General features: G+C 29.2%; 1 protein-coding gene across 2 annotated transcripts in view; it reads left to right on the top strand.

Annotated features, from left to right (window-relative positions):
- bonsai (28S ribosomal protein S15, mitochondrial) overlaps positions 1–18,568 on the top strand; it is a 60,165-nt gene extending 41,597 nt beyond the window's left edge. For both annotated transcript variants that reach the window (XM_075377098.1, XM_075377099.1), the window contains exons 3-4: positions 13,860–14,067; positions 18,240–18,568. In XM_075377098.1, coding sequence (XP_075233213.1) covers positions 13,860–14,067; positions 18,240–18,519 — 488 coding nt within the window. In that variant the 3' untranslated portion in view covers positions 18,520–18,568. The remainder of the gene's footprint in view (positions 1–13,859; positions 14,068–18,239) is intronic.
- The last annotated feature ends 230 nt before the right edge of the window (positions 18,569–18,798 follow it).

Consider the following 18,798-nt stretch of genomic DNA (forward strand, 5'->3'; position numbering starts at 1 on the left):
GTACAGTGTTGAATTACAAAGTATTAAGTGAGGCTACTGTGTACCTTTTGCTGAGCGACATAACTCAAGTGAAATGTGTTTTTGACAAAAGATTTGAGTTGTAATGATTGACTTAAATAAGGTATATCCCAATTTTCATCAAGATCAGAGGAAACTCCTTAATTGTAAATAACTATACAGATTTTTTGCATACATTGCTTTTAGAAGTAAAATCAAATTTTTAAAACCTAACCTTATTTATGTCTGTAAAAGCTTAGATAGATAAAATTAAAAGAGTATGCTTTTTTGTAGATATATGTGTAATATTTTTTAATTTAGTGACCACATTTCTTAAATTTCCAGTTTGATACATGCTCTGAAGTTACATTGATGATTTTTAAACAACTTTTAATTTTTTAGTACGGCAAGGCATTTTAGACATATGTCTAGGTATTTCATTGTTATTAAAGCACATGCTTGTTCATTGAAATAGTTCTAATTACACGACTGCCCATAAGAACTGTATTTAAGGTATATGTATGTTTGTTTGTTTATTTCTTCCACCGTAGCAGCAGCAGTATGGATTTCAAAATTCAAATCGATTCACAGTGGCTGTACCGATTTAGAAGTGTTACCCTCATGTTAATACCCTTACATTACCGGGTGCATCATAGGCTGCATACATATATATGAGGTCTATAAATAAAGTAATGAAACTAGTTCAGAAAAACCTTTTATTTACAATCTAGTTATACATGGACTCTACACCTTCAAGATAGTTCCCTTGGGAAGCCACACAATTCTTCAAACAGTTTTCCCACTCTTCATAGCAGTGTTGGAACTCAGAAACTAGAATATCCTTCAGATGGTTGTTCACATTTTTTTTGTTTTGTTTTCTACTGTTCCAAAATGGTGTCCTTTGAGGTGTTTTTTTAAGTCGGGAACAGGAAAAAGTTGCAGGGACTCAAGTCAGGTGAATAAAATTGTTGTGGAACTATAGGGATGTTATTTTTTTTACTAAAAACTCGTTAATTCAGACTGCAGTTTGACAAGGTCCATTGTCATGATGCAGCATCCAGTTGTCTTTGAAGAGTGGTCTCACAAGCGCAACTCTTTTCTTATCTTTAGCTCCTGGCATGATTCGAGAGTATTCACCACGGTTTGGTAAAAGCTTTGTTAAGCTTAATTTAATAAATTAAATAGGGTGTATAGCTTTTAAGTAAGGACAGTCCATTTCAAATCATTCAGCTAAAAATTAAAATGAAACCCATCGTCTTAGAATGTCGAGAGAATTTTTTCTTTGTTCTATTTGCCACCCTTATTACCATGTAAAGTTTTTATTTTGATAACTTATTTACTTTTAAAGTTACTAATTATTTAAATTTCTCAAAAAATACATTATTGTTGTTTCTGGGGGATTTAGTGATTATGATGTTGATTTAGTAAAAAACTCATAACATTTTCTGTAAATATGCAGAATAAGGTAAAAATTCATTTAGCAACTTATCACTTAATTGCTGCAGTAAATAAACTCAAACCTGGACTTCATCATTTTTGTTAAAAAACATGAAATTTTAAAATGCAATTTAAAGTAAAGGGCACTATTCGTTCAGAAGGCAACAGTATTCATTATCCACTGTATTTATTTAATTTTGCACATAAAATCATGTATAAGTTTTCGTACAAAGTACGTTTTTTTTAAATTAAAACTTTACTGTATAATTTAATTTTGTCTAAACTTTAAAAGTTAACATTCAATGAATTGAATAGAATCAGTGAACGAAAGAATTTAAAGTCTTTTAAGAGTCTTGATGTAGGCTCATTTGCTATTTACACCTATTATGTTAGTGGAATTACACAAATGTTTCTTACAATAAAAGTGTTTTGAACTAAACACAACAACTTGTTATTTATGGACTTGTGTTTGTTTTAACATCTTGTTGTACTGAAGATTGATTGAACTAATTTTCTTGACTGCATTTAAATGCATCTTCATCCCCTGTCCATAAGAGTTTTAGTGGTTAATCCGTCTGCAACAACTATTTGTATCAGACTAACTTTAACCTCCACATTTATGGTTTTCCTTATAGTCCTTTCATTAATTTAATAAAAATTTTTTTTTAATTTATTACAATTGGAACTCACCTCCTAATTTAATGAGATTTAGAATTTAGGTTATTTAGGACCTTAGTTATTTATTACAGTGAGAAATTTTCATCAGAAACTCCTTTCACTTAAGTTACATTCCACATAAGTTGCATTCATCAGCAAAAATTCTGTTATTCAACAATGTACAAGTGTAAACTACATTATGTTTGGATTAAATAATTTGATTAAGTTTGTTAATTAAGTTAAAAATAAAATTAGATTCACTTAAGACTAGATTAAGTTTAGTTGAAGCTTAAGTGCAAATTAGGTTATGTTGAGTACAATATACATTATTTAAAAAGTAAAATACTTGCTTTAAGTGAAATTCAGTTAAAATTAGAGTCACGGTTAAAACAAAAAATTGCTTATGGTATATAATTCTGTATTCAGGCTAACAATCAGCCATATTAATATATAAGGTTAATTTGTTGAATATAGTGAGCGAAGCAAGAACAGGAAACACTTGCTTAAAATGTATGGATGTCTTATATTGAAATTTAGTACATGGAATCATTGAACCTAACCTTAACTTAAGCATAACTAAACTCAACTGAATTTAACGTAAACCAAGTTATTTACTTGAAATAATGTATTTTACTATTGTACAGTGTTGAATTACAAAGTATTAAGTGAGGCTACTGTGTACCTTTTGCTGAGCGACATAACTCAAGTGAAATGTGTTTTTGACAAAAGATTTGAGTTGTAATGATTGACTTAAATAAGGTATATCCCAATTTTCATCAAGATCAGAGGAAACTCCTTAATTGTAAATAACTATACAGATTTTTTGCATACATTGCTTTTAGAAGTAAAATCAAATTTTTAAAACCTAACCTTATTTATGTCTGTAAAAGCTTAGATAGATAAAATTAAAAGAGTATGCTTTTTTGTAGATATATGTGTAATATTTTTTAATTTAGTGACCACATTTCTTAAATTTCCAGTTTGATACATGCTCTGAAGTTACATTGATGATTTTTAAACAACTTTTAATTTTTTAGTACGGCAAGGCATTTTAGACATATGTCTAGGTATTTCATTGTTATTAAAGCACATGCTTGTTCATTGAAATAGTTCTAATTACACGACTGCCCATAAGAACTGTATTTAAGGTATATGTATGTTTGTTTGTTTATTTCTTCCACCGTAGCAGCAGCAGTATGGATTTCAAAATTCAAATCGATTCACAGTGGCTGTACCGATTTAGAAGTGTTACCCTCATGTTAATACCCTTACATTACCGGGTGCATCATAGGCTGCATACATATATATGAGGTCTATAAATAAAGTAATGAAACTAGTTCAGAAAAACCTTTTATTTACAATCTAGTTATACATGGACTCTACACCTTCAAGATAGTTCCCTTGGGAAGCCACACAATTCTTCAAACAGTTTTCCCACTCTTCATAGCAGTGTTGGAACTCAGAAACTAGAATATCCTTCAGATGGTTGTTCACATTTTTTTTGTTTTGTTTTCTACTGTTCCAAAATGGTGTCCTTTGAGGTGTTTTTTTAAGTCGGGAACAGGAAAAAGTTGCAGGGACTCAAGTCAGGTGAATAAAATTGTTGTGGAACTATAGGGATGTTATTTTTTTTACTAAAAACTCGTTAATTCAGACTGCAGTTTGACAAGGTCCATTGTCATGATGCAGCATCCAGTTGTCTTTGAAGAGTGGTCTCACAAGCGCAACTCTTTTCTTATCTTTAGCTCCTGGCATGATTCGAGAGTATTCACCACGGTTTGGTAAAAGCTTTGTTAAGCTTAATTTAATAAATTAAATAGGGTGTATAGCTTTTAAGTAAGGACAGTCCATTTCAAATCATTCAGCTAAAAATTAAAATGAAACCCATCGTCTTAGAATGTCGAGAGAATTTTTTCTTTGTTCTATTTGCCACCCTTATTACCATGTAAAGTTTTTATTTTGATAACTTATTTACTTTTAAAGTTACTAATTATTTAAATTTCTCAAAAAATACATTATTGTTGTTTCTGGGGGATTTAGTGATTATGATGTTGATTTAGTAAAAAACTCATAACATTTTCTGTAAATATGCAGAATAAGGTAAAAATTCATTTAGCAACTTATCACTTAATTGCTGCAGTAAATAAACTCAAACCTGGACTTCATCATTTTTGTTAAAAAACATGAAATTTTAAAATGCAATTTAAAGTAAAGGGCACTATTCGTTCAGAAGGCAACAGTATTCATTATCCACTGTATTTATTTAATTTTGCACATAAAATCATGTATAAGTTTTCGTACAAAGTACGTTTTTTTTAAATTAAAACTTTACTGTATAATTTAATTTTGTCTAAACTTTAAAAGTTAACATTCAATGAATTGAATAGAATCAGTGAACGAAAGAATTTAAAGTCTTTTAAGAGTCTTGATGTAGGCTCATTTGCTATTTACACCTATTATGTTAGTGGAATTACACAAATGTTTCTTACAATAAAAGTGTTTTGAACTAAACACAACAACTTGTTATTTATGGACTTGTGTTTGTTTTAACATCTTGTTGTACTGAAGATTGATTGAACTAATTTTCTTGACTGCATTTAAATGCATCTTCATCCCCTGTCCATAAGAGTTTTAGTGGTTAATCCGTCTGCAACAACTATTTGTATCAGACTAGCTTTAACCTCCACATTTATGGTTTTCCTAATAGTCCTTTCATTAATTTAATAAAATTTTTTTTTAATTTATTACAATATGAACTCACCTCCTAATTTGATGAGATTTAGAATTTAGGTTATTTAGGACCTAAGTTATTTATTACAGTGAGAAATTTTCATCAGAAACTCCTTTCACTTAAGTTACATTCCACATAAGTTGCATTCATCAGCAAAAATTCTGTTATTCAACAATGCACAAGTGTAAACTACATTATGTTTGGATTAAATAATTTGATTAAGTTTGTTAATTAAGTTAAAAATAAAATTAGATTCACTTAAGTCTAGATTTAGTTTAGTTGAAGCATAAGTGCAAATTAGGTTACGTTGAGTACAATATACATTATTTAAAAAGTAAAATACTTGCTTTAAGTGAAATTCAGTTAAAATTAGAGTCACGGTTAAAACAAAAAATTGCGTATGTTATATAATTCTGTATTCAGGCTAACAATCAGCCATATTAATATATAAGGTTAATTTGTTGAATTTAGTGAGCGAAGCAAGAACAGGAAACACTTGCTTAAAATGTATGGATGTCTTATTTTGAAATTGAGAACATGGAATCATTGAACCTAACCTTAACTTAAGCATAACTAAACTCAATTGAATTTCACGTAAACCAAGTTATTTACTTGAAATAATGTATTTTACTATTGTACAGTGTTGAATTACAAAGTTTTAAGTGAGGTTACTGTGTCCCTTTTGCTGAGCGACATAACTCAAGTGAAAGATGTTTTTGACAAAAGATTTGAGTTGTAATGATTAACTTAAATAAGCTATATCCCAATTTTCATCAAGATCACAGGTAACTCCTTAATTGTAAATAACTATACAGATTTTTTGCATACATTGCTTTTAGAAGTAAAATCAAATTTTTAAAACCTAACCTTATTTATGGCTGTAAAAGCTTAGATAGAAAAAATTAAAAGAGTATGCTTTTTTGTAGATATATGTGTAATATTTTTTAATTTAGTGACCAGATTTCTTAAATTTCCAGTTTGATACTTGCTCTGAAGTTACATTGATGATTTTTAAACAACTTTTAATTTTTTAGTACGGCAAGGCATTTTAGACATATGTCTAGGTATTTCATTGTTATTAAAGCACATGCTTGTTCATTGAAATAGTTCTAATTACACGACTGCCCATAAGAACTGTATTTAGGGTATATGTATGTTTGTTTGTTTATTTCTTCCACCGTAGCAGCAGCAGTATGGATTTTCAAAATTCAAATCGATTCACAGTGGCTGAACCGATTTAGAAGTATTACCCTCATGTTAAAACCCTTACATTACCGGGTGCATCATAGGCTGCATACATGTATATGAGGTCTATAAATAAAGTAATGAAACTAGTTCAGAAAAACCTTTTATTTACAATCTAGTTATACATGGACTCTACACCTTCAAGATAGTTCCCTTGGGAAGCCACACAATTCTTCAAACAGTTTTCCCACTCTTCATAGCAGTGTTGGAACTCAGAAGCTAGAATATCCTTCAGATGGTTGTTCACATTTTTTTGTTTTGTTTTCTACTTTTCCAAAATGGTTTCCTTTGAGGTGTTTTTTTAAGTCGGGAACAGGAAAAAGTTGCAGGGACTCAAGTCAGGTGAATAAAATTGTTGTGGAACTATAGGGATGTTATTTTTTTACTAGAAACTCGTTAATTCAGACTGCAGTTTGACAAGGTCCATTGTCATGATGCAGCATCCAGTTGTCTTTGAAGAGTGGTCTCACATGGGCAACTCTTTTCTTATCTTTAGCTCCTGGCATGACTCGAGAGTATTCACCACTTTTTGGTAAAAGCTTTGTTAAGCTTAATTTAATGAATTAAATAGGGTGTATAGCTTTTAAGTAAGGTCAGTCCATTTCAAATCATTCAGCTAAAAATTAAAATGAAACCCATCGTCTCAGAATGTCGAGAGAATTTTTTCTTTGGTCTATTTGCCACCCTTATTACCATGTAAAGTTTTATTTTGATAACTTAAATACTTTTTAAGTTACTAATTATTTAAATTTCTCAAAAAATACATTATTGTTGTTTCTGGGGGATTTAGTGATTATGATGTTGATTTAGTAAAAAACTCATAACTTTTTCTGTAAATATGCAGAATAAGGTAAAAATTCATTTAGCAACTTATCTCTTTATTGCTGCAGTAAATAAACTCAAACCTGGACTTCATCATTTTTTGTAAAAAAACATAAAATTTTAAAATGCAATTTAAAATAAAAGGCACTATTCGTTCAAAAGGCAACAGTATTCATTACCCACTGTATTTATTTAATTTTGCACATAAAATCATGCATAAGTTTTCGTACAAAGTACTTTTTTTTAAAATTAAAACTTTAAACAGTATAATTTAATTTTCTCAAAACTTTAAAAGTTTACATTCAATGAATTGAATAGAATCTGTGAACGAAAGAATTTAAAGTCTTTTAAGAGTCTGATGTAGGCTCATTTGCTATTTACACCTATTATGTTAGTGGAATTACACAAATGTTTCTTACAATAAAAGTGTTTTGAACTAAACACCAACAACTTGTTATTTATGGACTTGTGTTTGTTTTAACATCTTGTTGTACTGAAGATTGATGGAACTAATTTTCTTGACTGCATTTAAATGCATCTTCATCCCCTGTCCATAAGAGTTTTAGTGGTTAATCAGTCTGCAACAACTATTTGTATCAGACTAACTTTAACCTCCACATTTATGGTTTTCCTTATAGTCCTTTCATTAATTTAATAAAAATTTTTTTTTAATTTATTACAATTGGAACTCACCTCCTAATTTAATGAGATTTAGAATTTAGGTTATTTAGGACCTTAGTTATTTATTACAGTGAGAAATTTTCATCAGAAACTCCTTTCACTTAAGTTACATTCCACATAAGTTGCATTCATCAGCAAAAATTCTGTTATTCAACAATGTACAAGTGTAAACTACATTATGTTTGGATTAAATAATTTGATTAAGTTTGTTAATTAAGTTAAAAATAAAATTAGATTCACTTAAGACTAGATTAAGTTTAGTTGAAGCTTAAGTGCAAATTAGGTTATGTTGAGTACAATATACATTATTTAAAAAGTAAAATACTTGCTTTAAGTGAAATTCAGTTAAAATTAGAGTCACGGTTAAAACAAAAAATTGCTTATGGTATATAATTCTGTATTCAGGCTAACAATCAGCCATATTAATATATAAGGTTAATTTGTTGAATATAGTGAGCGAAGCAAGAACAGGAAACACTTGCTTAAAATGTATGGATGTCTTATATTGAAATTTAGTACATGGAATCATTGAACCTAACCTTAACTTAAGCATAACTAAACTCAACTGAATTTAACGTAAACCAAGTTATTTACTTGAAATAATGTATTTTACTATTGTACAGTGTTGAATTACAAAGTATTAAGTGAGGCTACTGTGTACCTTTTGCTGAGCGACATAACTCAAGTGAAATGTGTTTTTGACAAAAGATTTGAGTTGTAATGATTGACTTAAATAAGGTATATCCCAATTTTCATCAAGATCAGAGGAAACTCCTTAATTGTAAATAACTATACAGATTTTTTGCATACATTGCTTTTAGAAGTAAAATCAAATTTTTAAAACCTAACCTTATTTATGTCTGTAAAAGCTTAGATAGATAAAATTAAAAGAGTATGCTTTTTTGTAGATATATGTGTAATATTTTTTAATTTAGTGACCACATTTCTTAAATTTCCAGTTTGATACATGCTCTGAAGTTACATTGATGATTTTTAAACAACTTTTAATTTTTTAGTACGGCAAGGCATTTTAGACATATGTCTAGGTATTTCATTGTTATTAAAGCACATGCTTGTTCATTGAAATAGTTCTAATTACACGACTGCCCATAAGAACTGTATTTAAGGTATATGTATGTTTGTTTGTTTATTTCTTCCACCGTAGCAGCAGCAGTATGGATTTCAAAATTCAAATCGATTCACAGTGGCTGTACCGATTTAGAAGTGTTACCCTCATGTTAATACCCTTACATTACCGGGTGCATCATAGGCTGCATACATATATATGAGGTCTATAAATAAAGTAATGAAACTAGTTCAGAAAAACCTTTTATTTACAATCTAGTTATACATGGACTCTACACCTTCAAGATAGTTCCCTTGGGAAGCCACACAATTCTTCAAACAGTTTTCCCACTCTTCATAGCAGTGTTGGAACTCAGAAACTAGAATATCCTTCAGATGGTTGTTCACATTTTTTTTGTTTTGTTTTCTACTGTTCCAAAATGGTGTCCTTTGAGGTGTTTTTTTAAGTCGGGAACAGGAAAAAGTTGCAGGGACTCAAGTCAGGTGAATAAAATTGTTGTGGAACTATAGGGATGTTATTTTTTTTACTAAAAACTCGTTAATTCAGACTGCAGTTTGACAAGGTCCATTGTCATGATGCAGCATCCAGTTGTCTTTGAAGAGTGGTCTCACAAGCGCAACTCTTTTCTTATCTTTAGCTCCTGGCATGATTCGAGAGTATTCACCACGGTTTGGTAAAAGCTTTGTTAAGCTTAATTTAATAAATTAAATAGGGTGTATAGCTTTTAAGTAAGGACAGTCCATTTCAAATCATTCAGCTAAAAATTAAAATGAAACCCATCGTCTTAGAATGTCGAGAGAATTTTTTCTTTGTTCTATTTGCCACCCTTATTACCATGTAAAGTTTTTATTTTGATAACTTATTTACTTTTAAAGTTACTAATTATTTAAATTTCTCAAAAAATACATTATTGTTGTTTCTGGGGGATTTAGTGATTATGATGTTGATTTAGTAAAAAACTCATAACATTTTCTGTAAATATGCAGAATAAGGTAAAAATTCATTTAGCAACTTATCACTTAATTGCTGCAGTAAATAAACTCAAACCTGGACTTCATCATTTTTGTTAAAAAACATGAAATTTTAAAATGCAATTTAAAGTAAAGGGCACTATTCGTTCAGAAGGCAACAGTATTCATTATCCACTGTATTTATTTAATTTTGCACATAAAATCATGTATAAGTTTTCGTACAAAGTACGTTTTTTTTAAATTAAAACTTTACTGTATAATTTAATTTTGTCTAAACTTTAAAAGTTAACATTCAATGAATTGAATAGAATCAGTGAACGAAAGAATTTAAAGTCTTTTAAGAGTCTTGATGTAGGCTCATTTGCTATTTACACCTATTATGTTAGTGGAATTACACAAATGTTTCTTACAATAAAAGTGTTTTGAACTAAACACAACAACTTGTTATTTATGGACTTGTGTTTGTTTTAACATCTTGTTGTACTGAAGATTGATTGAACTAATTTTCTTGACTGCATTTAAATGCATCTTCATCCCCTGTCCATAAGAGTTTTAGTGGTTAATCCGTCTGCAACAACTATTTGTATCAGACTAGCTTTAACCTCCACATTTATGGTTTTCCTAATAGTCCTTTCATTAATTTAATAAAATTTTTTTTTAATTTATTACAATATGAACTCACCTCCTAATTTGATGAGATTTAGAATTTAGGTTATTTAGGACCTAAGTTATTTATTACAGTGAGAAATTTTCATCAGAAACTCCTTTCACTTAAGTTACATTCCACATAAGTTGCATTCATCAGCAAAAATTCTGTTATTCAACAATGCACAAGTGTAAACTACATTATGTTTGGATTAAATAATTTGATTAAGTTTGTTAATTAAGTTAAAAATAAAATTAGATTCACTTAAGTCTAGATTTAGTTTAGTTGAAGCATAAGTGCAAATTAGGTTACGTTGAGTACAATATACATTATTTAAAAAGTAAAATACTTGCTTTAAGTGAAATTCAGTTAAAATTAGAGTCACGGTTAAAACAAAAAATTGCGTATGTTATATAATTCTGTATTCAGGCTAACAATCAGCCATATTAATATATAAGGTTAATTTGTTGAATTTAGTGAGCGAAGCAAGAACAGGAAACACTTGCTTAAAATGTATGGATGTCTTATTTTGAAATTGAGAACATGGAATCATTGAACCTAACCTTAACTTAAGCATAACTAAACTCAATTGAATTTCACGTAAACCAAGTTATTTACTTGAAATAATGTATTTTACTATTGTACAGTGTTGAATTACAAAGTTTTAAGTGAGGTTACTGTGTCCCTTTTGCTGAGCGACATAACTCAAGTGAAAGATGTTTTTGACAAAAGATTTGAGTTGTAATGATTAACTTAAATAAGCTATATCCCAATTTTCATCAAGATCACAGGTAACTCCTTAATTGTAAATAACTATACAGATTTTTTGCATACATTGCTTTTAGAAGTAAAATCAAATTTTTAAAACCTAACCTTATTTATGGCTGTAAAAGCTTAGATAGAAAAAATTAAAAGAGTATGCTTTTTTGTAGATATATGTGTAATATTTTTTAATTTAGTGACCAGATTTCTTAAATTTCCAGTTTGATACTTGCTCTGAAGTTACATTGATGATTTTTAAACAACTTTTAATTTTTTAGTACGGCAAGGCATTTTAGACATATGTCTAGGTATTTCATTGTTATTAAAGCACATGCTTGTTCATTGAAATAGTTCTAATTACACGACTGCCCATAAGAACTGTATTTAGGGTATATGTATGTTTGTTTGTTTATTTCTTCCACCGTAGCAGCAGCAGTATGGATTTTCAAAATTCAAATCGATTCACAGTGGCTGAACCGATTTAGAAGTATTACCCTCATGTTAAAACCCTTACATTACCGGGTGCATCATAGGCTGCATACATGTATATGAGGTCTATAAATAAAGTAATGAAACTAGTTCAGAAAAACCTTTTATTTACAATCTAGTTATACATGGACTCTACACCTTCAAGATAGTTCCCTTGGGAAGCCACACAATTCTTCAAACAGTTTTCCCACTCTTCATAGCAGTGTTGGAACTCAGAAGCTAGAATATCCTTCAGATGGTTGTTCACATTTTTTTGTTTTGTTTTCTACTTTTCCAAAATGGTTTCCTTTGAGGTGTTTTTTTAAGTCGGGAACAGGAAAAAGTTGCAGGGACTCAAGTCAGGTGAATAAAATTGTTGTGGAACTATAGGGATGTTATTTTTTTACTAGAAACTCGTTAATTCAGACTGCAGTTTGACAAGGTCCATTGTCATGATGCAGCATCCAGTTGTCTTTGAAGAGTGGTCTCACATGGGCAACTCTTTTCTTATCTTTAGCTCCTGGCATGACTCGAGAGTATTCACCACTTTTTGGTAAAAGCTTTGTTAAGCTTAATTTAATGAATTAAATAGGGTGTATAGCTTTTAAGTAAGGTCAGTCCATTTCAAATCATTCAGCTAAAAATTAAAATGAAACCCATCGTCTCAGAATGTCGAGAGAATTTTTTCTTTGGTCTATTTGCCACCCTTATTACCATGTAAAGTTTTATTTTGATAACTTAAATACTTTTTAAGTTACTAATTATTTAAATTTCTCAAAAAATACATTATTGTTGTTTCTGGGGGATTTAGTGATTATGATGTTGATTTAGTAAAAAACTCATAACTTTTTCTGTAAATATGCAGAATAAGGTAAAAATTCATTTAGCAACTTATCTCTTTATTGCTGCAGTAAATAAACTCAAACCTGGACTTCATCATTTTTTGTAAAAAAACATAAAATTTTAAAATGCAATTTAAAATAAAAGGCACTATTCGTTCAAAAGGCAACAGTATTCATTACCCACTGTATTTATTTAATTTTGCACATAAAATCATGCATAAGTTTTCGTACAAAGTACCATTTTTTTTTAATTAAATTTTAAACTGTATAATTTAATTTTGTCTAAACTTTAAAAGTTAACATTCAATGAATTGAATAGAATCAGTGAACGAAAGAATTTAAAGTTTTTTAAGAGTCTTGATGTAGGCTCATTTGCTATTTACACCTATTATGTTAGTGAAATTACACAAATGTTTCTTACAATAAAAGTGTTTTGAACTAAACACCAACAACTTGTTATTTATGGACTTGTGTTTGTTTTAACATCTTGTTGTACTGAAGATTGATTGAACTAATTTTTTTTGTCATGAAAGAGTACATTCTGCCAGATGGAGATGGAGGGTTGACACATGAATTTACGTTGCTTACATGAATCCAGCAAATATCTTCTTTTGAGAGCCACTGAAAAGACTGAGCAGGCCTGTCGGATGCAGAAAATTAACTTTTATGTCGCCTTCATCTTCATGTTTTGTTAAAACTAATCCAAAAAACCACTGGTCATCATAAGTACAGACAATGTAGATGTGCACACTAACGTCAGACATCTTCACTGATTTGTTTTCTCCAGAAAAACTGAAGAGTGAGCAGAAATTTTCATCAAAACTTACACGTTTTGTTGAGTCTTCAGATTTGGATTCAAAGTGGTGAAAACTATGTGTCCCAGGAACATTCTTGGCTTACGAGAAACGAGCCTCTAGTTTTTGTCATGCCTGTATCATTGTTTCTTTTATAATCATTGTAAATTTTATGTTTTCTATTTTTGTCTTGCAAAATTCAAAGAATCTATGGTCATTATCAATGGCATTACCAGGACTATGTTGGAGACTTGATTTTGTCACAATGCACTTGAAAGGAAAAATTCATCACCAGATTTGGTAAAAATTTTTTTATCTTTATTTTTGGCCATGTTCGAAATCTTATATCCCAGTTATATAGTTTTATAATAGGTGGAAAGTGCAGCTTTTAAACAACATAGTCCATACATTTTGTTTTTTGACCTATATAGTATTGTAGGTAAGAAAGCTAATTTATTTTTTTAATTACATTGGTAGTGACTGTCTAGGTTGAATGAATTAATGAAACTTCATTAAGAAATCTTTAATGTACATAAACAAAGATTAAATAGCACCCGTGACAATTTTAGCATTAAAATGGATTACTGATTGATCAGTGCCTCTATATAAGCATCATAACATACATCCTGTCCATTGGCTGATGTTAATTTATAATAAACATATAGGTTGATAACATTTTAATTTTTTAGGAATAATATTACTTCTTTTTTCGTTTTCAGTTGCCTCTATCACCGGTATTATTAGATACCTTCAAATTATAATCGACACTTATAAAGATAAAACACCACCAAGACATTTGAGAGTTTACTTAAAAGAGTTGGTTGAAAAAAGATCAAAGAGACTTAGAAAGCTTAGATTGGCAGATTATAAATTATTTGAATGGGTTATTGAAAACTTGGACCTTATTCATAAAGCGAGACCTACTCCGTAAGTATATGTTATTATTATTTATGGGTTTTAGTAGAACTTCTTTTTAGTATTGCAATCTTTTCATTTTTACATTTTTTGTTTATACTGCATAAAGTTCACATAAATAATATCAATTATCATTTCATATATTTAGTAATGTTAGAAATTGTTGGTTTTATTTTATGCATTTAACCTCATTTCAATTTGATATCAAAAGCTGTGTAGCTATTTTTCAACATTTATTGATGAAAATTGAATTTTTTTGTTTTTTGGATGAGAAAAGTGAGAACTAAAAGGAAGCAGTATTAAAACTTGTCTATATGTGATTTTGTAGTAAGTGTTGTGCATGTAATAACTATAAATGTTCTTACTGTTCATGATTCTGTTGTTATTTGATAATTAATGAAGAAAAAAAATTTATAAACATATATCATTGAAAAGCAAGTAAATTCCACTTTTATAAATGTATTTAAGATATTTTATAGTAATGTGCCTAAATCTGTAAATTCAGATAGAAATACAAGGAGTAACTGAAATGTAATGCACGCTAGAAAGTAACAGGAGAACAGAATGTTGCACAAAGTAACAGATGCTGCCATTTTGTAATTTCATTCCCTTACTACTAAACATTCTGAAACTCATCGACCCACACCCTCTCATTAGCTACCATTGTTACAGAGTCGAGTATGCCTGCTATGTTAAGGGTCTAAAATAATGAGAACAATGAGATTGAATTTGTAACAGTGGAAAAAGTAAATGTTAGCAACATTTATTGTCATCTAAATGATGATAAGGTAATAAGATTTGACTGAAGTATGGTCAGTCGGTGGGCAATAAAATTTTATGTATCAGAAGTAGATAAAGCGAATATTGTGAATGACCACAAAGTGGTCTTTTGGTTTCTATGGCTGAAAGGAGCTAGATGAATCAATTCAAAATGATCGTTGCATCACACAACAACAATATCACCATACAGATAAACATATCAAAATGACAAGTTTACAAGTAGGACACGTACAACTGGGCCGCTGTAAAATGTGCATGATGATTTGCACGCAAACTCACAAACAATAATGAAAGTTGTTTTGAAGAGCTTCTAAAATTTTATTACGTGGAAGTTTCCTTTTCAATATTGTGATGGATGATAAAACTTAGGTGATTCATTACAACCAAGAAGAAAAACAGCAGAGCATGGAATATTGATTGACATTATGATTTCCTACAATAAAAAAAGTTCAAAGTTTTTTTGAAACCTTCTGAAAAAATTCTCTTTGCATTATTCTGTGATTCCAAATAAATTTATGTGCCTCTACTACCTGGAATCTGAGTCAACTAAATTCTGTGCAACAACCACGTCTTGTGAAGTTAAATTTAAACTTATGCCACACCACATTCACCACTTATGGCATCTTGCAATTTTTACTTCTTTTCGTAATTAAAGAGAGATATTAAGATCATTTATTTCACCATCGCTAGCATTCTTCAGTAACGGAATGAGAAAAATGGCACTGTCAGGAGAAATGCGTAGCTATAAATGGTGTCTATTTAGAAAAATAAATGTAAATCTTTGTAGCAAATAAAATGTACCTATTTATTGTCATATTTATTTCATTTGACTACAACTCTAATTATTTGCGAGCTGTTTAACTGCATTGTAGCTTAACTGCAAGTACTATAGTTCATTGTGGATATGGTAGGACAGTAATTCATTGTGTGATATTATTATGCAATGCAAACTATGAAATTCATTTAAAAGAAAGTTTTTTCAGTCACTAAAATAACAATCAATCGTGTCATATTTAAAAAAAAAAATCTGAAGTGTTAGTTAATGCATTACATATAATACATTATATGTACATACAATACAAATAATGTATGTATATATATATATATATATATAATGTATTAAATACATAACTTAGTTATGTAGTTAGTTATTAGTTTTAATAACTGTGCAGTCAGAGTTCAAGAAATTTTGAAAAATCTCTGAATGTTTTTATATTTTGGGAAATTTTGGTTGAATGTAACCTGCTGGTTTGCTGGCTTTGGTTTTTATCTCTTATAAACCTATTTTTTTTATAACAAATGTGTGTCATATTTTTTTATATGATTCATAAGAATGGTGTAGATGGCAGGAACACAAAAAAGTACAATATAGTACAACAAATACCCTGTATCTCTACATAGTATTCTGGAATTACATTAAAATTATCTGTAATACTAATTCATTAATTGCATATTAAGTTTATTCAGGGATTGACAATATTGCTTAATAATACAAAAAATAGATAAGAAATTAGCGGTAGGAATTTAAAATAAATATTTACATTTCCCTCATTGAATGAATAAATAATTTTATTAGCCAACATAAGATTTTTTATAAATGCAGTTTATAATGCAGTTAATCTGAATAAAAAGCTTAATCTTACAAAATATTTTAAAACAATTGCAGAACTTTTGTATATAAATATGTTTTATGAGATATTACAGATTACATACTATAGTTAAAACGGGATGTATTAGGTATTACTGGCAAAACAATAGCTTTTGTGCCAGCAACTGTTGTAATTTTTATTTCAAAATAAAGCCTACCTGTCTTAATATTGTCTTTAACATTTATAAAGAGATGGTAGAATTTATTCAAAATGTCCGGTTTTGTTTATAACAGTATATCATTCAGCTGGCCCCCGTACATTCAAACTATAGGAAAAATCATTATCTGATATCCATCCATGTTTCAGTTAATATTATTATGTTGAGAACTATTTTAGTTTTGAATAATATAAATAAATTCTTCAAAATTCTTACTTGTACTACATATATTCACATGCAAAACATTAAAGATACTTAGTCGTTTCTTACTTAAAAACAGGTTCAAATACTAAAAATTTCATCGCTTACTGTGCACATTCTAACATTCTAAATTAATAACATCATGAAAGTTAATATCATGAATTGATTATTCAAAAATAAAAGAAAAGGAAATTTAAATCTTGTAGGAAGATAAAAAGTAAAATAAAATGTAAGCTGAACCGCCTCCAAACTGAGTTGTTAGAAACGATTATATAACATTACTTATTAAGTGATAAAATCCAAGTCTCCCTTTTATTACCTTTCTAAGTTTTCAGTTTTCCTAACAAAAATTTGCATGTGTTCATTTACGTGCATGTGTGTTTCCCAAAGATTGTTGTTATTGATCTCAAAAGATTTTAGACCTCCTCTTTTTTTCTTTGTTCTTAAGGCAGATTTTATTATGATTGCACTTGATTTATTGGCTATCCTCATTCTGTGTACAGTCTGTCTATACATCATCTTTCTTGAAGTTACATTCATTCTTTCTATAAGCGTAGAAGGAGCAGACAATGAGAATTGTTATGCTTGAACAATCAAAAGGACAGGTCAGTGCTAGTACTGAAGGTCCTGAGATAGAAGTATTGCCTGGGACCAGCAGAGGACAGTTATAAGTTCATGTTCAATAAACAATATACAAGATAGAAGTTTGAATAAAAGTGATTACAGTGTGTGGGAGCATTTGGAGTAAATGTTTGGTAACAAACAAGTGAAGAGTGCATCATGAGTATTCCATTTTGAACAGTGGTTGAAACTGTTCAACGAGTTATTTATGAACAGGAATAAAATAGATATTCTATTCATTTATAATTGTAGTGTATTTTTTTATAATTTATTATTAAATTAATTTCTATTTTGTACATTATTTAATAATTGAGTAATATAGTGTATTTGTCAGAAATTTTTATGTGTGCTCTTAATATCCTTAATCAAACTGTAAACACGGGACAATATATAAATTTTAATCCATCTGTAGTTATGTAAATTTAATATAAATCTATTAGTACATGAATCAGAATGACCATGTGGATATATCAATGATCACCTTAAAGTCACATTAACACTATATGCACAAACTGTTAACATCTACTAACCAAGAAGTTGGGTGCCAACTTCTCTGTTATGACCATCTCTCTTATGGTGATAAGAAGTTTTTCGGATAACAGATTAAATCAATTCATAATATCAGTTGGAAGTACCCTGTGTGTTTTGGAAAACAGAAAATCCATTGATTTTAATTTTACATTTTTGTTATTTTATTTTATTTATTTATTTATAGTTGTTTATACTCCATGTTGTATGTTACTACTCCAGTAACATGTTCTTTGTTATGTTAACAGGAATCCTGAAAAAGTTGAAAGAAAAAAATCATTAAGAAGATTAACAGATCTATATTGTGATACATTAAGACAAGAACGTTTAGACCAATATAGGGATCACCTTGAGTCACAACATGAAAAATTCTTACAAGAAAAACTAGAGACTTTACAGTGGATCCAAAATAAAGAGAAAGAATGCGGTATTAATTTAACAGTTTCTGATGAAGAGATTGAATGTGTTAGTGAAGAGTTAGAAAAAGTAAAAAAACTTAATAAACAAAAAATTGTTGAAGAAGATTAGTTGATTTCTGTAAATTTGAATATTTCTAATAAATATTAAATTATTTAAACTGCTGTATTTTTTTTATTATATTATCATTTTGTTTATTATATGGGTGTTTCAAAAAGGGTGTGTAATCCAGTATTTGATAATACACATTTGAAACTTTTTTCTCTAAGACTCAAATTACAAAAATTTTTAGATCATAACCTTTAATGTAACCTTTAAAGTTTGTGAAAAACTATTTAGTATATACACAGATTTTCAGATTTCCACTAAATTGTATTAGCATTTTCTGTA

The sequence above is a fragment of the Lycorma delicatula genome, chromosome 10 (genome assembly GCF_047948215.1).
Source record: "Lycorma delicatula isolate Av1 chromosome 10, ASM4794821v1, whole genome shotgun sequence".
NCBI classification, from domain to species: Eukaryota; Metazoa; Arthropoda; class Insecta; order Hemiptera; family Fulgoridae; genus Lycorma; species Lycorma delicatula.